This window comes from Tympanuchus pallidicinctus, unplaced genomic scaffold, assembly GCF_026119805.1.
Source record: "Tympanuchus pallidicinctus isolate F22 unplaced genomic scaffold, pur_lepc_1.0 scaffold4, whole genome shotgun sequence".
Lineage (NCBI taxonomy): Eukaryota > Metazoa > Chordata > Aves > Galliformes > Phasianidae > Tympanuchus > Tympanuchus pallidicinctus.
Genome location: NW_026294758.1, coordinates 18,792,332 through 18,815,919, shown reverse-complemented (window position 1 = coordinate 18,815,919; position 23,588 = coordinate 18,792,332). Strand labels below are relative to the sequence as shown.

Genomic DNA, 23,588 nt, shown 5'->3' with positions numbered 1-23,588 from the left:
TTGGAAGCCTTACAAGGGCTGTGTCTGCTCTGTTCTTGCAAGGCCTCTAGTGATAGGGGGTGAAGGGAAAAGGGCCATCTCAGAGGCCAAAAAAAAGATGAATATGGTCCTGCAGGCAAGCATTCAACAAACACAAAGCATCCAGCTTTTACTCCACAATTACTGAGCGCAAACAATTGAAACTGTGTCCTTGATAAGCACTTCTAATTCTGAAGGCTCCTCTGGACACCCACCACCAGAACTGTGAGCTTTAAAGGAACAAATAGCTTGGTTTTTCTCTATTACACTTAAAAACACTTTTCTATGTAAGTGGCTCTATAGGTCAAATCAGGACCCAAAATTAGAAACAATACCTTCAAGCACCCATCAAAGCACTTAAGACTCTCACCATCTTGTTGTTCTCCTTCTTGTCTGTATTTAGTTTAGAAAGTGTGAAGAGTATTGCAAGAGTACTGTGGGCTCTATGAGGAAAAAATCTGCACTGGAGTGGCTAGCATGTGTGAAATTGAGCCTGCAGCCATGCACAAAATAAAGATTTAAAACTACTAAATAACTCCCAGTGCACGAAAGAGGCATGGTTCCAATTTAGAAGTCACAGTAATCCCACACCAAATGGATTACATGGTCATAAATTCTAAGTGCGTATGTACAACCATTTGAATTACAGCACGCTCACAGCTTTTTTCTTCCCCTCCAACATTTGCATGCTAGATTCTGTCATTTTAAAATGCACAATTTAAACCAGAAGTCCGCCGCTCTGCCATCTCCTCAGTGCCAGAGCACCTGTGTACTTCTGCAGAGCTAGTTAGGATCTGGCTGTATTGCAGAACGCAGGCTGGCCTTGCAGCCTCCGCAGCTCAGCTTCTCTGCTTTTGCTAGAGCTTGGCATCCTCTGAGTTTTCCTGCTGAGGCTTGGCACTGTGCCACTCTCCAAGTGACTGGCTGGGAAGGATGTATCTGGGAGGCAGGATTGCCTTCCCACAGCAAAGTTTTTAAGTGGAATCTCTGGGGCGCTTCCAGCACGCAGCAGTGCTTGCTGAGCAGCCCTCCCATGGGAATATGTTGAAATGCAGTTACGGACATGAGGATGATCACGAGAGGGGGAAAAAAACAGATTTGTTGCAGATGTGACTTCAGAACAAGCTCTTACCATCCCTGGTTATACTACAGCAGAAAAACAAAGATGCAACCAACCCGAACCCACCCAGCAGGGCTGTGTTAGGAACAGATTGAGATCTGATGTCACAACAACTGGGCTTTCTCCTCTCTGCCTCTCCTCTTTTTGTCTTTTTTTTGTTGTTGTTGTTTTGTTTTTTGGTGTTGCATCTACACTAGCATAGAGGGAAGTTATCCTGAAGAGTAGTATCATTACCAGCAGAAATCCTTCCTTGCACTACAAAATGCTGACACATTGAAAGTACAGTTTCAACTGCCCCACAGTAGAAAGGAGTGGGGAGTGGCACAGTAAGTGTAATAAGAAGACATTACAGGAAAAACCTAGATTTACTAGCTTTTAGATTTTCCAGCAAAATGACAACATAGTTTTATTGAGAAACAATAAAAAATAAAAATAAATCAGCCAAAAATATGAATATAAAGCAACTTTAATTTTCCTCTAGATATTTATATCAAAGAAATAATACTCATGTCCAAGTATTGTACATACAATATCTTCCTTATAAACTCTTTAGTTTAAAACACGTGTACAAAATTGCACATTGCATTTTGCAAAAAATCATAAATACCTTTTTGCATGTAAACAATTCCAGCACAAGGATAAATGTTATACATTCCAAGATGTCTAAGTCTCTGATCATAAACAAACAAAAACGAACAAAAATCCCACTGTGATCCCCATAAAGGTCCTAGTGTTACAAATCAACCATTAACAGATTTCTAACTGATGTACTGCACACAGGAATACATAAATGAGCACAAGGCAAGTCGCCTTTTAGTCATAAGCACTTAAGACAGAGACTTGGAATACAATTCTGCTGCTGTTTAAACGCATGGTATCCATCCCATGGTATCTAGTGGTAGCAGGATTGCATTAATTTTTCCAAGATTGACAGCTGCAGTATGCCTTACTTTTAATTCTTAAGCAAGTTGGCTACCGCTGAACAGTAGGAATTGTAAAGTTATTGTAAACACAGTCATCACCGTTGTATATTCAGTAAGTTACAGTATTCTCCTAAACACATCACTAAATTAAGAAAATGTTTTACATTTAATCAAGTGCAAGTTGCCAAACAATATTGTCCACTTTGTTTCGGAAATAAGCATTTTGATTATAGTACTACATAGTTTGTTAAAGTAACATAAAAAAAATACAATGGACATAATCCTCAGTTGTATATTATTAAGCCCTATAGCTTCTATTTATGTGAAAAAAAAAAAAAAAATCACATCAGAAAAAAAGCTGCCAGAGGCATCCTCCATAAATCCTTCCCCTGACCAAATCCAGCCAATCAGTAGCTGCTGCGTTTTGTTTCGGTATTATTACCTCGGTTTGTGTGCAATTTGCTGGCCAGCACACCTATCTCAAGAGCTCCCCGAATAATCAGATTTAAAAGAAAAAGCAGAAGTGTTTCTGAATCCATTCAAAGTAGGGTTTTTGAAATTGGGGTTTTTTTGTTTGGTTTGGTTGTTTTTTTCCCCACTTATTCAAATACTATAATTTTTAAAAATTCTTCATGAAGAAGAGATTTTGGAAGGGTATTTCAGAGTATTCCTCTGTGCCAGCTAATTTAATAAGGCAGAATATGAAGGTGCACATAAGCCCAAATTGTAAGAATCCAGAAAAGCACGTAGGCAGACAACCACCCACTAACTACCTGCACATGAGCTACTGCAAGAGCAGAGGCAAATCTGAGCTGCTCTGTCTCCACCTTTCGTTTTGAATAGCCACCCTGAACGAGTACGTTTCAGTACTATCTATGCCCAAAGGCCTAGGGAGAATCAGTTTGAACATCAGAATTGTAGGAAGTGACATTTTGCTCATACTTCTCCTTTTGGACAGAAAAAGAGCATGGGGATGCTGGTGGCTAACCAGTAAGGAGGGGCTGCTTCTCCTTTTCTAGAGGTCCCCTGGGTATGTTGATCATGCAAGGGAAGACCACAGGACGCGAGCAGTTCCCGCAGCTACCCCAAGACACTGTATTGCAAGGCTCACGGTGCTGTGAATAAGTATTTTCTACAAGGACACTGAGCAAGAAACAAACAACAGTAAACACAAAGTGCTCCCAATGCTGAGTCCAACTGTGCAGGAGTCCTATCATGTTTAGCTGATGAAAGATCTCCACTGAAGTGATGCGCTCAAGTGGTCTGAAAGACATATTGCTCAAAGAATGATGGATTTCTGCTTGCCTACCTTGCACCCATCCACAGCTTCTCCCTTTTCATGGGTATCTGAGTGACACAGCATGAGTCATATTACCATACTGTGAGGGCACTTATGTGGGCCCCTAAACCTCAGGAAGATCTTTAGTCTAGGCAGAAATTGCAGAAAGAAGAAGCAAGCCTCAGCAAAAAAAAAAAGAAAAAAAAGAAAGGAACTATCCTGGAAGAATGCCCTTCAACTCCACAGTCTAAGAAATATAGAAGCTGAAACGCATCTTCAACAACAATACTTGTTCAGAAACAGAGAGCCAGCTGTGATTGCTGGTAGGAACCTGCTCAGGGGTCCTAAGGTTTTTCTCCAGATAGCATAAACTAGAGATAATATAACAGATGAACTTCTTTCCACGAACTGCAGACTCATTTTTCACTTTCACAGCAGAGCATCCCTTAAGGTCTCTTCTCTTCTTTTGACCTTAAAAAGCCTACAGACCTATTTGTAATTAAGAAGAGTGGGTGTGGTAAGAATCGGCAGCCAGATTTTGGTGGGTAAGAGGCCTATGCAGGCTTGCTCATCGTTTTCAGTTTGAAAGCCAGGAATTGCACAATACTATATTACAACACTTACTCCCTTCTCTTTGACCCCTACTGCAACCAAAGCAAAATTACTGGTGTAAATAAATGTTTACATTGATCACGGTGGCACAACTACCCTAAGTATCTCCGTTAATCAATGAATAGGACATTGCAACAAGAGAAGCAATTCTCCAGGATTTGCTTGTAATAGGTCTTTTGTTCTCAGGTTTGTGTTTTTTTTTGGGGGGGGGGGGGAGGGGGGTGGACAGACAGAGGAAAGGAGAAAAAAATTAATGAAGTGTGAATATCTAATCTGTTACATAGGGAGGAATGCTCAGGGGACTCGCAAGAACTTGTTTTGCCACATATTGAGCAACACCACATGGGAAAGCCTTGAAATTAGAGCAAATGCTTGAAGCCAGGGCGTAACTGCCTTTTGGAACTCGCCCTTCATGAGCCTCTTTTTATTAGAGAGCAGACCTTTGCATCATCAGCCAGTGTTCAGATCTGGACTGTAGTTGATGACATTTCAGTATGGTGGTTACCATGGCTTTAAATAAATAGGGGTAAGTGTGAAATTACTGCTCGTCAGGCAAAACAGGGAGGGACACAGCTTCCAAAGAGGACAAGTTTAGAAGACATTTAAGCAGTAATAGTAAAGCAGAATAAAAGCATTTCAGAGAGCAACCCTAATTCTCTTCCTACTTTACTGCACAATAAATATTACCATTAAATAATCTCTTGCAGATAACTATATTCTTTCCTTGGATTTCTTGCTTTTTTTTTTTTTTTTTAACTGTTGTTTTTTTTTCACTTAATCAATATCTAACTATTCCCATGGAGTAAGGAATAAAAAAAGGACAATGCATGCTGTTGGGCTGCTGGAAGCATGATACAACACCATATAACACAAACAAACCACAGATATACCAGCTTGTGCTGTGAAGTTGCCATACCATTTTAGTAACAAGCAAAAAATGGTCTGATCTGGTAACAAGCTAGCAAAGGAAAAAAAAAAAGCAAAGTTCTGCTCCTGGTTCTGTTTGTTAGGAGAGGCAAGTTTTCTGTTGGTGTCATTTGAAGTTCTCAGGAAAGAAAGGGAGGATATCCTAAGCAGGCTCCTCTGAGCTGTCTATTAATTTTATGCCACCATGCATCATAAGAAAATCTGAAGGTTTATTATACAGAGGAGGGAAAAATAGCTCTGAAGCTCAGCATGATCTCTAAAAAAAGCCCTGTGTGAGCCACAAGACTATCCTCACAAGCTTTTTTTGAGGGCTGTCCATTCTTAAAAGCCAACCTTTGTGTCAGGAGGGTCGTGCTTTCCTGATAGCAAGAAGTCTTCTGGAGAGGACAGGAAAATGGTACCAAACAGTTCTGCAATTTTCAAGCTCCTGATTAGGGTTTTTTGAATGACAGACCACAGCCTAAGAATGAGGATGCAATGAAAAGTCCGACTTTTAATAGTTTACCTTTCTCCACCTAGTCCCCAGCAGAAATCGGGGAGCACACCCTTCTGCAGTTGACAAAGACACTTTAAGGTACTTAGTAGAAAGATTTTCAAACTGCTCAATTGATAAACAAAAAATAAATAAAGACTGCAATCCACGATATTTTCTGTGATGGGATAGGGGGTCTGTTGTGGATACAGCAAGAGTCTACAGACCTTACTTCAGTGGCTTACAATTCTACTCTGACCTAGGTTTTAATCCGTAAGCAGCAGCAGAAGTAAGTCTTCTCAGAAGCGTGCTAGATACCAGAATCCAGTAGTGTGCTAGCACATCTATTAGGTTTTAGCAGGACTTTGTAGTCAACCACTGTTCCAAAGCATTCCTACAGAAATCATAATTTCTCCACAAAAATCAGCACTTAGGTTTATTAATCTATTGCAGACGATGTTTGTTACCAGTACAGAACCCAGAGCAGAACTGAACTCACAACTAGCTGTGCTATGGATGCAGACCTGTCGATGGCAGACACAAAAGCAAATGACAGGCAGGTAATGATCTAGAGCCACACCCCTAGGATAATTATTTATAGTAGTCTTCCCTTCACAGAACAAATCCTTAGTTTGTCACACATGGCCCCACGGCCCCTCCAAGCAGAAGCCACCCCTGTCCCCCCTCAGAGCCACTGTCAGTCACTATGAAGAGAGAAATTTCACAGCACAAATAGCTGCAAGCCATTTTCTAAGCAGCGTGGAGAGAGAGACCTCTGACACCAGAAGACAGCAGTAATTGAGAACTAATAAAAACTTTCATCTACCATGATGAACCATAACGGCCTAAGTCTTAATACATTCAGATATAATCCCTCAACAACTTCTCAGTACAGTTTCACTTATTTGTGACAAGACTAAATAGTTCATAAGAAAGGTGAGGTTCTGCCTTTTCCACACCAGGTAGTGTGTAGAATCCTGATACAGCATCACAGCAAGTGACTGCAGATTCCAAGACGTCAGTCACCATTTGCAGGATTATTATGTGCAGTGAAATCTTTCTGTTCAAGGCCTTTTCTGCTGATGCAGGCCTTCCAAAATACTCACAGAAGCATGAAAGTGATGAGTGTTACCATACACCTGTGCTAGAATACTCACAGTCACTGCACACAACACTAACCACATAAAATGTCCAAAAAGTGGCTCCCTCAGAACCATCCCAGTGGTCTCCCATGGTTACAGCAAAACAGCAAATAAAATACTGGGAAAACTGAAGCAGTTTTGTGCCAGTCAAATATGTACACAGAAATGTCATATTCCAATTTTTCTCACTGCTAAATACAGAAAGTTAGAGAATCAGGTAAGGAAGAGGCAAAATCATTCAGCTGCAGTTATAGTTGCCCACACAAAAAAAAAAAGTAACTTCTTCAGCTCAGAATCCAGAAGGCTGCATAAAACATATTGCAGGATGACATGTTACAAGCATATTAATTTTTTCTCACGTATTAGTTTTGGATATAGGGAAAGTTTCTCCAAGAAGCTGCTGGACTCAAACAGTTAAGATTCACAGTGTAGCAGCCAGGTCCCTATTTTCAGCACAACAAACAATTCAAATATACTACGCCTTCACACGTCAAACAGCACTGAACAATATCTGATTAGAAATTAGATGCCAAATAACATTTCTACCTTTAACAGCTGCATCCTGCAAACTGCCCAGGGGCTTAACCTAGGGAGACCGCTGCTTTCTCAGAAGTGAGATGGACACATTTAGCAAGATAACCAAAATAACTCACGAGCTGCTCATGATTCCTGAGCCAGTAATGACATAAACACAAACCAAGGTGATGTAAAAGGCTTAGATGGACACTCTTTTTTTTCAAGAGTGCACAATATTCAACAGTGATTTACGATATGCAGCCAGGAGTCCAAATCCCTTGAGGTACTGATCTCTTGCAAGACTACCTACTGCTGTTCACAAGAAATCAACCAGCAGAATCAGCCCTTTCACTAATGGAGATGCACCACTACTACAGACCTACAGTCCTTAGAGTGCAAAGAGCATTTGTGTCTGGGAATCTGTTCCTCAGGCAGGCCAAATGGGCTGCCCTGAGACATGCTGAAAGCTGTAAGAACACTTCCCACCCACACCGACTGCCTGGACAGCCAGAGACACCCAGATGTCACTGCCTGAGGCACTGAGGAGCACAACCATTTCTTGTAATCAAAACAGATAAAGGAAGGGACTGTACCACCTCCAGAGCAGAGACTACACCTGGGGCAAGGAAACAAGCATTGTCCATTTGTCATGGGTTTGTATCTGGAATGTGAAACCAAGGCAGAAGGGCTTGAGAGCACTATGGGAATCTTTGTAGAGACCAGCAACAGCACGCTTAAGTATGACAAAACATGGCACAGCTTTGAAGGATGGAGAAAAAAGCACTGAGGCTCCAGAGAACTAGAAATGAATTGTTTTTTTACGGTGACACTTAAGCACCTTACGCATTCGCAGTTACTGAAACCGAACCACACAGATCAAAGCTGTGTAAGTGGACCTGGTATCACTCTTTGAGCATCACACAGTGACCAACATTCATGCAAAAGATCAAAACAAAAGCTAACTGATACAGAGAGGGAAAAAACAGCAATTAATTGACTTACTAACTGCAAGAATAAACTACAGAACCCATAACTGAAGATATAGGGACACCATAGGGAAAACAGAGTAGTGATCCACTTTAGAAGACAGCAATGGAAGAAACCAGCACCTGAAGCAAACCCAGCAGCACACCTAAGCCTTGCCATGTGTTTCAGACCACCAAGTGCTTAGGTCATCCATTCTCATACTGTTGCGGAGCAGCACCCTCTTGCAACACCAACAAAACCCAACCTCACATGGGAGCCAGAGCATGGGGCAGGCTGCTCAGGGAGTGCATGTATGAGCTCTCTGAGAGGCAACACATTGTGCTGAAAGCCAGAAGGGTAAAGGGATAACACAGAGTGTTTGCTGGCTTAAGGACTGGCTAGTTACAGTCAGTAGGGATAACAGGGATTGCCTGTGTCTGAGGATGCACCCACTTCCTGAGCATTGCCAATATGTTCTGGCTGGAGCACTACCAAAGGGCGAGGAACAGGCACTGAGCACTGCACAGCCTTCATCTGCCCTGCCCACCCAGCCCTGCGCTCATCTGCCGATCTAAGAACTGAAACAGAGCTGCCCACACACATAACTTCTGCATATTTTTCCAAGGCTCTTTAACAAGAAGTACACTTGGTACACGTGCAGCGAAGCTGAGCACCTCACGTCAGTGGATTTCCCCAGAGTATGACCTCTCTCACTGGGGAAAGCACAGAAGGGTGGGGAAAAAACAGCTTCTATCAACTTCTCAGTCTTGCAGCAACTTTGCAGATGGGTGATACCTGCTACATAGTGAAAACTGCCTTTTGCCTTGCTATCATGCAGCAGGTGCTGCTACAGACTGTAGCTACCCAGCTCAGAACACCTGTAAGGAAGCCTTCAAACCCATGTAAAGATGAGAATTGTTTTGTTAGAGAATCTATTCATTGGTATTCCCAAAGCTACCCTAAAACCAGCAAAAGATACCATTACACTCAAGCACTTAAAACCCCAGAATGGGCTCTGATGATGTGATTTAACAGTTACAAAATTATTGATATGGCTTCTACCTAATTTGCATATGCACTGGGAAAAAAAATATCCTTAGAGCATCCTGGCTTGCAACACCCCAATTCTGATGCACTGGCATATCACCTTACGCCTATGCTGTGACCACGCACCAAACGTGCTGAACTTTGGGAAGAGACAGCACTAAGAGCACTAAGAGCGAAAGAAACGCAAGTCCATCCCAGGCCCTCTTCTTGAATTTCAAAGCGCAGGCTCCAGGAGAGGTAACACAGGTGTTCAGCAGCTGCTGGTGAGGCTGAGCAGACCAGAAAGATGGCTGCACCATGGGATGCCCGTGGTCCCCACCACAGGATGCCCTTGTCGAGCTCCACATCCAGGCCTCAGCGATGTGATACTGGAGAGGTGTGGGCTCTGCTCCACAGATGGACCTGCTCAGGAGCTCTGCTCTTAATGGTGGCCTCCACACTCCGACAGACGGCTCCAGGGCTGCGCGGGGATGCTCAAAGCACACAAGTGCACAGAAGCGAGGCAAGCAGAAGCACCGAGCAGGGGATCTACAGCTTTCCAAAACTTGTTGAGGATTATGTCGAAGCAATCAGAGGAAAAAGTCCCTGTGCTATTCCCTTCAGCTAGTGAAATCTTGACAAATAAATAAACTGCCTCAGTTCTTCCCAACCAGAAGCGTGTTCCACATTCCAGCACTGACTCTTTCCATCTCCAGAATATTGCAAAAAGGTTCTTCAGAGCAAAGTAGACCAAGAGGAAATGTATACAGATCTTTACTGAAAAATAAATCTATGTCTCCGTAGTAGTTCTGCAATTTATTCAAACAGCATACAACAGAATTGCCATTTTATAGTGAATCCGCCCCAAATCTGAGCCCTTTTCTGTATAGCACTTAATTGTTGCTATACTATGTAAAGAGCAAACACTACTGGAATGTACACAGTGAAAGAAAAGGAGTAAAGCTCTTCTTGCCAAGGAACTGCTATCACTACTAACACGTTATCTATAAAAATAAGGTCTAGGCAACATCCAAAAGTGTTCAAGTTTCAATAAATAACTATCAATGCCCCAGATTCGCACTGGCACAAGAAATACAGAGCTAACAGCTGAGAAATGTCCTCTCCTACAGCTGAACCAGCAACACGTCCTGTCCTGCTCCGGACTCAACACCGCTCTCCTTCAGGTTCAGTCTCAGTGCGCGAGCACCCACCTGGATGACTGAGCTCTCAATGGCAAATTAAAGCTCTAGAGAAAGACAGTAGTTAAAAAAAATCTTTATCAATGCCAAGAAAATATACAGAGCCATATTATGCTTTAAATATACCTATATACACGTACATCTTTTCCAGAGGGCACAATTCTGGCCTTTTTTTTTTTTTTTTTCCTCTTTTCCTTTTTCTTCAAACTCTGAGAAGCTTATCGATTGCTATACACTCCGGTATGGCGCATTAGGAAACATATATATATAGATATATATATATATTATTATTTTTTATCCCCACGTGAAAGTAAAGTTCAGTCTTTCTGTAAACAGGAGTTACCTTAACCTCCGACACCTCCACAGGCCTCGCGCACTCCGCCCGGCGCACAGCCCCGGCTCGCACAGTGGCCGCGGAAATCAACGGGCGCGGCGGCCCCGCTCCCTCTCTCCCGCTCCCCCGGCCACTCCTCAGCAGGCGCCTGCCTCGGGCGCGGTGGCGGCGGCGGCCTCCGGGGGCGGCTCGCGGGGCGGCGGCCCGGAGGGAGCGGCGGCGTTGATGTGGCAGCCGGAGGAGAGGTGGCTGCGGACGCGGCCTTGCAGCTGAGTGACCTGTGCGCGCAGCAGGTTGGCGGTGGCGGCCAGCTCGGCGTTCTGCCCCTTCAGCGCCTTCACCTTCTCCTCCAGCCGGGCGATGCGCTCCAGCTTCCTCCGGCGGCACTTGGAGGCCGCGATGCGGTTCCGAAGCCGCTTGCGCTCCGCCTTCAGGCGCTCCTGGCTCTCCGCGTCCAGCGGCGACAGCGACGGCGGCGTCGGGGCGCTGCCTCCTCCCTCCCCGCTGGCGGCGGGCGGCACGTCGGGCACAGTCTGTGGCTCCTCCAGGGCTCGCGGCGCCGGCAGCCGCCCCGCGCCTAGCCCCGCCGGCCCGAACGGCAACCCCGGCGGCGGCGGCGGCGGAGGCGGAGGGGGGGGGGGGCGGCGGCGGCGGCGGCGCGGAGGCAGCGGGATAGGCGCTGCCCGAGGGGCTGAGCGGCCCCGCGGGGGTGAAGCCGCTCAGGTTGGTGTAGACGGCAGGCGGCTCGGCGGCGGCGGCACCGGGGCGGGTCGGGCAGCAGGGCCCCGGAGGGGAGAGCGGCGGCGCGGTCAGCAGCTGGTTCTGCTTGTGCAGGTCGGCCAGGGCCTTGACAAAGCCGTCAGCAAAGCCCTCCTGCTCCTGCGTCACCGGCTGTCGGTAGAGGAACGTTCCCGCCGCCGCCGGCCCGCCGGCCCCCCCGGCCGCCGCCGGTCCCGGGCTGCCGGGCCCCAGCCCCGCGCCGCCCTGGATGAGCAGCTGCTCCAGGTCGGCGGCCGGCGGCAGCTTCAGCAAAGGCAGCTCTGCCGCCGAGCCCAGCGCGGCCTCCGGTCCGCCGCGATTCGCAGCCGACCCGGCGCCGGCCCCCGGCGCCGAGCCCTGCGCCGAGCCCGGGGGCGGCGGCGGGGCGGCGGAGGGTGGCAGCAGGCGCAGGGCAGCCGCGCTGCCGCGGGCGCTGCCGGGTGGGCGCAAGGCGAAGGGCCCGGGCAGCGGCGAGGGGGCAGCGGGCGGCAGGTCGCGCTTCTTGCCGGCACCCAGCAGCAGCTTCGGACCAGCCGCCGCCTCGGCGCCAGGCCCTGCGGCGGCGGCGAAACCCGGCAGCGGCACGAAGTCGGGCAGCAGCTCCAGCCCTTCCTCGGGGTAGAACGGCGCCTCCATCTTCACGGCGGCTCTCCCGCTCCGCCCGCCGCTCATGCTGCCGGCCGGCCGGAGCGCGGCGCGGCGCTCCCCGGTGCCCGCCCTGTGGCGGCGGCGGCTGCGGGGCGCGGCGCTACTCGGCTCTGCTCGGCGGGGGCCCGCAGCCCTCGGCTCTCAGCGGCGACTGAGCCGCCTCCCGGCGCCACCGGCCCTACGCCCCGCCCCGGGCCCGCCGTCTGCCCGCCCCACCGCCGCCTCCCCCGAGCTCCCCGCCGCCGGCCCCCGGCTCGGAGGGGCTGTGCGAGGCTCCGCGAGAGGCCGCGTTCGGAAATTCGGTCCTCGGCCGTAAGCTGTCTCATCACCCTTCTCTCCATCCTCCATCTCTTTGAGGGGGGTCCCGGACTCGATCCTGGAGCCGCCTCCCGCGGCTCCTGCCCGGACTTTGCCCCCACGCAGGGTGCGCCACGGGGCGCTGTCCGCACCACTGGCCGGCCGCGGGTCTGTCATCGGCGCTCGCTTCCTGCCCCCCGCGGGGACAGCGAGGTCGGAACAGGGAAGAGGCGGCGGGAACCCGGGCTCTGTGGCGCTCCGGGGGCCGTGGGGATCGGCCTCGAAATTCCGCGCCGGGAACGGCCCGCTGCTGCGGAGCGGCGTTGGTCAATGGAGTAATACAGGGCAGGAGTGATACGGAGCGCAACTTACATTAACTTTTTGTAACCCGACGCGCTGATTTATTGTTAGCGCACATGCAACACTGGAGGACAGGCCGGCCATCCACACTCTCCACACCCCTCCCGCCCTGGGGGCGCTCTGCCTCCTCACCGCAGCCGCCCCTGAGGTGGTTCCGGAGCGAGGGGCGAGAACAAGTTCAAGCGCCGCTCTGATTGGAGGATCCGCCTCATGAAGCTCCGCCCCCCGCGAAAGGACCCACCAATGGGCACGGGCGGCGCGCCGTAGCACCGCGAGAGTTGCGCTGAAGCTGGTGCCGCCATCTTGGAGTTGGGAGAGGCCGCGTCCCGTTGCTGTCCCTCTCGGAGGGTCGTTAGCGGGGGGAGGGGGGAGGATGGTAGCCCGACGGTGAGCGAACGGCACCCGGGAGTCCCTCCTCGCGCCGCCGAGCGGCGGCGGCCGCGGGGCTGGCGGGATGGTGCAGTCGTGTTCCGCCTACCGCTGCCGGAACCGATACGACAAAGAGAAGCCCATCTCCTTCCACAAGTGAGCGCGGGCGGTGGGGCGGGGCGGGGCGCGGCGCCAGGGCGGGGCCAGGGCAGCGAGTGCGCGGCCTCCTGACGCAAGGGGGCGCTCGGCGGCGGGGACTCGCGGGGCTGGCTCCGCCGTCGGTGTGAGGGGCGCCTCGGGGCGCCTCGGGGCGGGCCGGGCGTGGCGCGGGGTGTGCGCCGCTGCGCCCCAGGCTGGCGGAGCAAGCGCTTCTGAGAAACGCTGAGAGTGGCTCTTGTCGTCAGGTTTCCTTTGACCAGGCCCGATCTATGCAAGAAATGGGAGGCGGCGGTGAAAAGGAAAAACTTCAAGCCCACCAAGTACAGCAGCATCTGCTCGGAGCACTTCACACCCGACTGCTTCAAGCGGGAGTGCAACAACAAGCTGCTGAAGGAAAACGCTGTGCCCACTATATTCTGTTACACTGAGCCCAGTGAAAAGGTAAACGCACGCTGCTCACAGCCCGAGGTGCCAGAGTGCGGTTGCTGATCTGTCTGTAAGGCCATCTGCCATCACAGCAGTTCTGATACTGATTCTTCTTTCCTGACGTAACTACTGCAGGCTGACATCTTGTCATTAACTACGTTAGGTAGGGCTTTGGTCATACATGACCAGACCGCCCCCTAAATTTGACAGATAATCCAAGTCCTTGCACCTCTTGAGGACTTGATGGCCCATTCTTTCTCCTGTAAATAAGAAGACAGAGCTTCATGCGTTCTCTGTTGCAGATAGAGCTGCAGAGGCTAGTATTAAATTGTCAGTGTTATGTTATAGCTTCACATCAGGTGGCTTGTCCTCGTTAGCCAGATGCTGAGCTACTAAGCTGTGGCTACAGGTAGGACTATACAGATATCTCTGTGAAATAAACTGGAAAGTCCAGCCTCCTACAAAATAACACCAATTGTAGAATTGTATTATAATTCAGAGTACCATTTACTAGCCAATTTTCTTGATCTTCTGGAGTGTACTTTGGCCACCACTGATTATATACAGTATCTAAAAATGTGATGCAGTATCTAAAACTAGTGCCTCTGTGTTGAACGTATTAAGGCAGCTTACTTGTGTTTCCAAGCTCACACCAGCCCTTTCTCACAGGCTTGTCACCTGTTCAGGCTGTCATCTTTATTTTCCCACACAGTGTACAATATTGGATTTGATGCAGAAATAAAAAAGGAACATCTAGAAAATAAAAGTGGAAATAACAGACGAGACCATAACACAAGGTATCAAGTGAAACACGGACAATTTTCAGGTCCACTTTTCTGTATTATGTCTTGTCTGATAATGCTTTCCCACAGTCTGAGCAACACACTTCCTGTGTCAGTTAAAATAGTTTGCAAAACTTCTTGCAGTGTGAAAGCTGAATGTATGTGTAGGGAAATCTGCTAATGTGACATCCGTGCAGCTGGGGTAGTGTTAAGCCACATTCTCTCATTCACTGCAGTGCCTGGCTATGTGAACACACAAAAGAATGACTCCTTATGGAGAAGCAGTTGGTGCTGTTCCTATTTATGTCACAGCAACTTTCAGTGTATCTTCAAGACACTGAATAGTAGTGAAGGAGGAGGATATTTTTTTAAAATTGAATTCATACTGATTTTGAAATGCATCATTTTTTGCATTATGATTCTTGAAATACCTTCTAAGTCTTTTTTTTTTTTTTTAGTTATGTCTTAGGAGAACCATTTATTGGATGTAAGAAGGAATAAGAATTCATTTATGGCATGTAAGCAATATGAATAATGAGTTCTCTGTGACACATTGTGACAGCAGTAACTCTGTGTGTGCTGCATAACTTGTGAATAGATGCCTCTGTCTGAATCCAGCTGTCTGGCAACAAAGCAGTTTTTGCTTGTGCACTCTCTGCACATTATGTCTTTGGTTTGTCAACTTAGCTGAAAATTTTGAAAGCTATAGGTTGAACTTTTTAGAATATTGACATGTGATTTGGGTGGGCACATCTAGATCATCCACTTCTTATAACTGAAAATTAACACAGGCAGTTGGCTGTTTTTGTACTTTAAGGTGATCAGTAATACCTGAGCACTAATGAAACTTCTCCTCAATACCAAATGCAGAATTGCACTCTGAGTTCCTTTACCTAATGTAGTCTGTACAAGGATGATATCTGGACCTCCCAAGTTGAGTGTTGGTTTGTCTTCACATTAACGCAAGGAATTTAATGATGTGATCTTCCAGTCTGATGAGGGGACAGTTGGTGGCTGTTAAAATTGATGTTGTGAATGTCTTCATGCTTTTATTTGTAGTAATAATGCTGGGGACGGGGAATTAAAAATGGGTTTCAATGTCTCACTGGGACATTCTTAGGCTTTTATTTATTTATTTATGTGTTTACCACTCATATGCACTATGTGTGCATTTCTGAATTAAGTATGTTCCTTTGGGGCAGAAAGAATCAGATTTCTCTTTGGCCTCCTCCCAAGTGATGAGAGGTATGCATTGTCCTGAACCATGCAAGTGTCTGAACCTATTTAGAGCAGTATGTTGAAGTCTGTAGTATGACTGGGCCTGAGTTCATTTGGTGTTCTGCTCTATCCCATCTGCCAGCCACCCAGTCCTGTTTTCTTATTCCTTCCGTATGCCATCTCTCATTGCATGGCTTTGACTTTAATGCAGAACAGAACTTTCTTGCAGTGATGGTGGAAGAGTGAATAGCTTTCTGTCATCTTAGCAAAATCCTGTGTTTCAGAAAGTGGGTTAATAGCAGAGCTGGGAGAGCTGTTTATTTTGGCTCATCACATCACCAAACCCTTCTGCTACAATCTCAAAATAATGTGGTGGTCAGCCCTGGCTGTGAAGAGGCAGGTCTTCCTGTGCCTGCCTTCTCTGCTCTGCCAACTTGTTCACCTCCCTTGGCGCAATGGTTCTTAATCTGCCCTAACACAAGATTCTCCAGTTCTGCAGCGTTCCTGGTTAAATTAGCTGACAAGTTCAAAGTGCACGTGGTCAGATGCAGTAGAAAGAAAGAGGGAATGGGATAGCCTGGATGAGCTACCAGGTCAGCTGAACTCTTTTTCACAGAACTGCATCCAGGATCCTCAGCTAATCCTGAATATCTATTTCACATATCCTCAAAAGTGAGAATGACTTGGGGGCTCTTCAGTTTCAGATTTGTTCTAGATATCAAGGATTTGAGTTTCAAAAGAGAGTGGAAATGAAGTTTCTTAAAATACCTCAATTCAGAAAACAGACAAAATGAGCCAGTCTTGAAAGCTTAGGCTTTGAAACGTGTGGTGGGTTTTTTTAATCGTTTTTTTTAATTTTAGTCCTAGTTGTTTACACTGTAGTTGCCTGTACTAATGGAGTTGTTTTGCAAAAAAATGTTATGGTTACAAATGTACTTTTTTGTTTGTTGTAGCCTGAGGAATTTTCAGAGCAGCCAGATGATCCGCTTCCACCACCGCCACCGCCGCCGCCTCCACCGCCACCGCCGCCACCGCCGCCACCTGCAGCTCCCATGCTACCGCCGTCTCCATCAGCTCCTTCTTTTCATTTATCTCAGATAGATGCCAGATTTGTAGATCCAAGTATCGGATTATTGATGCCTCCTCTCCAGACCCCTAGCAATCTTGCTGTTTTTTGTGATCACAATTATACCGTAGAGGATACAGTTCATCAGCGAAAAAGAATTCAGCAGCTAGAGGAACAAGTTGAAAAACTGCGAAAGAAGCTCAAGACGGCGCAACAGCGATGCCGACGTCAGGAGAGACAAATTGAAAAACTGAGAGAGATTGTTCAGTTTCAGAAAGAAAAAGACATCCTGGCAGGAAAAGGCTATGTGATTCTGCCCAATGACTATTTTGAAGTTGTAGAAGTTCCTGCATAAAAGTCATGAGCGTCCATTTCCACTTGGCTAGGCTAAGAAGTTTAGTTTAAAAACTCAATGCTCTCGAATTCTGTTTGGGAGACTCTTCCAGAATCCTAAATCAGCAAATAAGCTGTCATGCATAGGAGATCACATTTTTTAATTTGTTTCCATTTAAGTTTGATATGTTTTTTAATGTACTGAAATTGGAAACATCTCAGAATTAGGATGCACATTTATTTTTTGAAATAGGAATTGCTTTGCAGAAGGAAAGGATGCATGGTTAAATACACTTACAATCTGTACTTCTCTCTCTCTCTCTCTCTCTCTCTCTGTCTTTTTTTTTTTTTTTTTACAATGGTTATCTTATACTTACATAGGCTGAAAGTGAAGCTGAGGTTGTTCTACACTTAATACAAAACTTTATCAAGGCATTTAATGTTTGCATAGGTGGTCCCCACAAAATACGATTTTTTTAAGCCAGCTGAGTACCTGCAAATGCTGCTTTGTATAGAGAAAAGTAAGATACATATATATGTGTGTATATATATTTCAGACTGGGAACACTTCTAACCAATTGTTATGCCTTCAAAATACTGCAAAAAGTCTAATTCCTAGATCCCTTTGGTGTGTAAATGAGCCTTTTCTTTTGGAGTATGTATGGAGACTGAGAAGGGGAGATTTCATTAGTATGGCTGACTAGAGCTATAGGAGTTTTTGCTTTAAGTACACTTACAGACCTTGCTGAAATACAGTGCTGCTCTGAACGTGCATGTTGTCACATTATTGGCAGGATCAGGAAGGTGGTGTTCTGTTCAGGGTGACTGCTTTCTAAAGTGTCCTAATAATATGCAGTTCCCAGTATACTGGAATATGCTACTCTCATAAGCACTGTAAGGGTAAAACGTTGTCCTTGTCTGTGATTGATGCACATTTCAGCCAGCATGGGCTCATGAAAGGTCTGCTTGACCAATTTGATCTCTGTGACCAGATGACCTGCTTGGTGGTCAGTGGAAAGGCTGTTGTCATAATCTACCTAGACTTCAGCAAAGCTGCTGACGCTGTCTCCCACAGTGTTCTCCTGCAGAAGCTGGCAGCTCGTGGTTTAGACATGTACACTCTTTGCTGGGTAATGAACTGGCTGGTTGGCCGAGCTCTAAGAATGGTGGTGAATGGAGTTAAATCCAAATGATTGGTCAGGAGTTGTGTTCCCCAGGGGTTGGTACTGGGGCCTGTTCTGTTCAGAATCTTGATTGATGGCCTGAATGAGGGGATTGAGAGCATGCTCTGTAAGACTGGCTGGAAGACTGTTTGGAGAAAAAGGACCGGGGGGTGTTGATCGGCACTTGTATGTGAGCCAGTTGCATGCTCAGGTGGCCAAGAAAGCCAGTGGCTTCCTGTTTTGTATCACAAACAGTGCAGCCAGCAGGAGCAGGGAAGTGATTGTTTCACTGTATTCAGCTCTGGGGAGGCCGCACTGTGTTCAGTTTTAGACTCCTTACTACAAAAAAACGTTGAGGCCTTGGAGGTTGTTCAGAGGAGAGCAGCGAAGCTATGAGGGGTCTGGAGCACAGGTCTTATGGGGAGTGGCTGTAGGAACTGGGATTGTTCAGTCTGGAGAAGAGGAGGCTCAGAGGAGACCTTACTGCTCTCTACAACTGCCTGAAAGGAGATTGTAGTGAGATGGGGGACAGCCTCTTCTAAGTAGGATAGACAGGAATAGCCTCACGTACTGCCAGGAGAGATTCAGTTTGGATATTAGGAAAAGCTTATTTTCAGAAAGAGTGGTGATGCAGTGGCAGGGGCTGCCCAAGGAAGTGGTGGAGTCACTGTCCATGGAGGTGTTCAAGAACTGTGGATGTGGCACTGAAGGACATAGTTTAGTGGGCAACATTGATGGTAGGTGGATGGTTGCACTAGATGATCTTAGGCATCTTTTCCAACCTCAGTGATTCTATGATTCTATTATCTCAAAATGTGTGTAGCTTCAGGAATGGAGGTTTTTTTTTTTTTTCCTCTGGAGTACTGGACATTTGCTGCTTTCATTATACCATACTACAGTTTTCTTTCTATCCACCCCTCCCTTTTTTTAATTCCCCCAAAGTCCACCATTGGGCAGCAGTGGATTTGGACTTTGGGAGTTGCTTGGTGCTAGACTGGTTTTTAATATCTCCAATGCTGCTGTCTCTCCTTCAGCCTTATTAAGAGTTTCTAAAAATTAATTTAGCATGACGAAGTAGTGCCACAGTTTGCACTTATTGTCAAATAATTTACTGAGTCAATGCACTCATTCAAAATCAGAGAATGACATCATACTGACTGTATTGTAGCTTTCACAGCTGAAATTCACAGAATTAAACAGACATGAGGAGGATGAGTTTTCTCTGTTTGTGTCAAGCTTGTATGTGGTGTGAAATCTAGCTCCAATGTTAATCAAGCCTTTTTCATGATGGTTTAAAAACTTCCCTTAATATCCATTAGCATGACAATTTGAAATTTGCTGCGGAGACCAGCTTCAGGGCAGGGTAGCAAGGAAGGAGATAGCAAAAAAGACCATCTGAAAGCTCTTTTTAGGGCTGTTTTGAACCAGCAAAAGCACGGTGCCGGTGCTGGGGGGTGGCAGCAGCTGGCAGCTGGTGGGCGGCTGCTGAGACAGCAGGGGTGGAGCTGGCACCGCTCACTCTTATCTCTGTGATTAACCTTGACCCTTTCCCTGTGAGGGTATAAGCAGCCCCCGGAGGGTGGGAGGGAGCTCCTAACATGCCTGGTGAAAAAAGGGTGTTGCTGCCCACTGCTGAGTGGTGTGGGAGGTGGGTCTTTTAACAAGACACATCAGCGTTCTTGTCCTTGCTCAGGTGACCGCTCTGCCACTCACTGACCCGGAGACTGTAAGATCAAATAAGATCAAACATGGTCTCTAGCAGGTGGCGGGCTTGCTCCAAGAAGACTGTGGCGACCCAGATGGAGGGACTGCCCAGAACTGTGGCAGCTCAAGTCTCTGGCTGCAGGGAGTGCCTGAGTCTGCTGCTGCCGGGGGACGATGGGAGGGATGCCACCTGCGTGAGGTGCGAGCAGGTGGATGAGCTGCTCAGCCTTGTGGTGGAGCTTCGGGAGGAGGTGGAGCGGTTAAGATCCATTAGACTGCGAGAGGGAGACAGACGGGTGGTGTAACTCTCTGCGAGAAACTAGCATTAAAAAGAGCGTGGCCAGCAGGTTGAGGAAGGTGATCCTCCCCCTCTACTCTGCCCTGGTAAGGCCTCATCTGGAGTACTGTGTCCAGTTCTGGGCTCCCCAGTACAAAAAAGACAGGGATCTCTTGGAAAGAGTCCAGCAGAGGGCCACCAAGATGGTGAGGGGCCTGGAGCATCTCTCCAATGAGGAAAGGCTGAGTGAACTGGGTCTGTTCAGCCTTGAGAAAAGAAGACTGAGAGGGGACCTGATCCAGATTTATAAATATCTGAGGTGTGGGGGCCATAGCGGTGAGGCCAGTCTTTTCTCATCAGTGTGTGGAGACAGGACAAGGGAGAACAGCCAGAAACTGCAGCACAGGAAGTTCTGCACAAATGTGTGCAAGAACTTCTTTACAGTGAGGGTGACGGAGCACTGGAACAGGCTGCACAGGAAGGTGGTGGAGTCTCCTTCTCTGGAGATGTTCAAGACCTGCCTGGATGCCTTCCTGTGCGACCTGCTGTAGGGAACCTGCTTTGGCAGGGGGGTTGGACTCGATGATCTCTGGAGGTCCCTTCCAACCCCTACAATTCTTGTGATTCTGTGAAATGATTAGAGCCAGTCTCAATACTTCTGACCTCACTCATGCTGTCTATCTACTTTCCCTGCTATTTCACATACTTAAAATGAACAAATTGCTAATGCATCCTTTTGTGTACATTTGTTAATTAAAAATAAAAAGCAAATGGTGTGTTAGATTTTTAACTGTTCTCTATCTTCTTTTCCCAGGACTTTGCCAAAACTAGATTTACATTTAAAAAAATCTTTTTATAAAGTAGTTTTCTTGTTTAGATGCTGATTTTTTTCCCTCAGTATTCATGAATCTTGCTGTTGTTACTTTTGATGCTTAAAATAAACTCAAAAAAGATCAAACTCAGAAAGTGACAAGGAAAAGAAGTTTAAAGCACTAGCCACATGCTAGCACTTGTGGCCATTTAGTGGATGATTTTCACTTTCTCTGTGAGATATCCCTCCCTTTCACTCTCCAGTAATCTTATGATTGGGGTGCCATCCCTCTTTTGATCACAGTGTGTGTTCACATCACCATCCTTTCTGTCTGCACAGGGTCTGGTGCTGGCTGCAGCCTTCTGCTCTCACTAAGCAGCATTCTTGGGTTGGGGTGGGGAGACAGAGGAAGGTGTGCAGTGTTGGATCTGATGTTCCAAAGGGGCTGGGAGCAGGGGATGAGAAGAAATCCTCTTCTTTGGCTGCAGTGAGTACTTTATTTCAGCTGCTTCTTAACTTTCAGCACTGTGGCTTCCATGACCTCCCCCCACTTTTTGTACTCGTTGCTGTGCTCAGTGAGCTTTTTCTTCAGATACTTCCTTTAAAATTTCCTCATAAAAGCAACCCAATAAAATAAGTAGTAAGGTCACTTTAAGGCATGCTGAGAGATGGCTGATCTGTGGGTAGATCTTGTGGGTAGCAACACTGGCCATGAGAGAGTTCAATGGGTCTCTTCCAGCCTTTGCCATCCTATGCTATGGCTGGTGTGCCGAGATTTTGTTGAAGTTGGTCTAATGGCTGACTTAGGCCTCAGGTAAATGTTGTGTTCACTAAGGATGGTGATTACTAGTTGTCCAGTACTATGAGGCTGAAGAGGAGGATTTCTCTAAATAGAGGTACAGTCTGTTCTGGCAACAGAATTTCTCCTGTAATCAGTCCTTCCTCCCACCTCTCAGCCTTTTTCTTCCTCCTTCTTTTCAATTCTTTTTTCTTTTTATTTCTCTTTTTTTTTCTTTTTTTTTTTTTTAGCTCTTGATGCTGCTGGAGGTAGATACGAACTTTGCTGGGCCTGTAGAACTGTCAATATCACTGAGCTATGAAACAGTTGATCCTGGATGCTCCTGTTCTCCAGGAAGGAATAAGTGAGTTAAAACTAGCTCAGGATAGCTGCCCTCCTCAAAGTGCATTTTGTGAGCTGTGTAGTTCTTCTATGAAGGCTGCTTAGGCAATCTGAGGACCCAGTGGCACAGCTGCGTACCTGAAACAAAGCTTGCCATCCAGTTCCCCTTGTGTTGAGATCTTTCCAGCTTTCCCTGCAAAAGTTTGTGGTTATTCTTCCCATTCTTCCATATATTTGTCAATCCTTCACATCTCCTCCAAGCCATCTTTTGCTGCCAGATATCTGTCATCAGTCACACCGTCTCCTTGCACATCCTCTGCAGGAAGAACTGAGCTCTCTATTGGCTTCAGGTGCTTTACAGTCTGGATCCATGGCTCAGAAAGGAAAGAATTTTCAGAGGTGACACTTCTGTGTGAGAGAGGAAGTGACCTTGCTCTGGGCTTGAGAAATCCCAAGGCTTCTGTCTGCATCTCAGGTTTCTGGCAAAAACCACAGTAACTGGTTATGTGGAGAAGGAGGCTACAGGATACCCAGTGAGACAGCTCAGGCTAGTGCTCCACTTCTTCCTTCTCTCTCTTCTTCTGTCATTCACTGTCACTGATGTCGGTGCTGTCAGGTTCATGGCAACCTGCATGCAAAGGAAATCTGAGGGGAGCCTGAACTGTTCCCAACATGGCTGTCAGACACCACAGTGGAGGCTTTTGTTCTTAGCAGAGTATGCTATGTAAACTCACTGGCAAATATTTATCTTTCTACAATTTTAAGCTAGATCTGCACATGCAATCTTGTCTCAAGTGTTCCTGAGCTGTCATAGTGCTTTATGGAGTGATTTCAAGGTGTCTGTTTATCCAACGGACTCTAGGAGCAATTGCTCATAGCTGATGTGTCCAGCATGTTGGGAAACTGAGCAGGATCTGCTCTACAGCAGGAAAATGGTTTGACTGTGGGTAACAGGACAAATGTTTGTTTCCCAAAGTGAAGGTATTCACTTGAGGAACTCTTAGTATTTACAAGTAGTCCATAAAGCACAAGTACAAACCACTGTTGTAGCATCAGTGAAATTATCTTTCTTTGATTCTGCCATTAGCTGACAAAAAGAGATTTCCTGCGGGTAGCTTTTTATATACTTACATGTATATATGTATGTGTATGAACATGTGTATGCATATATATGTATACATAAAAAATATTTTTAAACACAAATATCCAGGGAAGTTTATGATGCTGTCATAATAAATATTGCAGTGTCAACATTAAATGTCCATCGGTACTGACATTTACCTCCTGGTTTTACCATCTTGGGTTTACCTCCTATCTAGTGAGCTTGTTATAACTTAAATTTTTTGATTAATGGTATGCCAGGTCAACAACTCTGACGTATAATATATAATTAAACTGCTGCCTATGAATGGTGCTTTCTGTGCTGTTCTCAGTCCTGTATGACAAAGTAGATTCCTGTATCAAAACAAAACTAGCCTCCATCAACACATTTTACTCCCTGAGTCAAAAGCTTCTACATGCAGTAGATGGCAGTGGTCTTGCTTCTTTTTCACAGCACAGTC

At 46.6% G+C, this 23,588-nt stretch overlaps 2 protein-coding genes across 2 annotated transcripts; one reads left to right on the top strand and one right to left on the bottom strand.

Annotated features, from left to right (window-relative positions):
• Positions 1–1,586: 1,586 nt before the first annotated feature.
• Positions 1,587–11,965, bottom strand: LOC128089694 (transcription factor JunD-like). Its single transcript, XM_052701350.1, is given in 2 exon segments — positions 1,587–11,161; positions 11,163–11,965. Coding segments are annotated over 2 exon segments (1,293 nt in total). The 3' UTR covers positions 1,587–10,671.
• Positions 11,966–12,445: 480 nt separating this feature from the next.
• Positions 12,446–19,329, top strand: THAP1 (THAP domain containing 1). Its single transcript, XM_052700423.1, has 3 exons — positions 12,446–13,123; positions 13,372–13,567; positions 16,506–19,329. Exons 1-3 carry the CDS (start codon positions 13,053–13,055, stop codon positions 16,971–16,973), a joined length of 735 nt encoding a protein of 244 aa, XP_052556383.1. The 5' UTR covers positions 12,446–13,052; the 3' UTR covers positions 16,974–19,329.
• Positions 19,330–23,588: the final 4,259 nt, after the last annotated feature.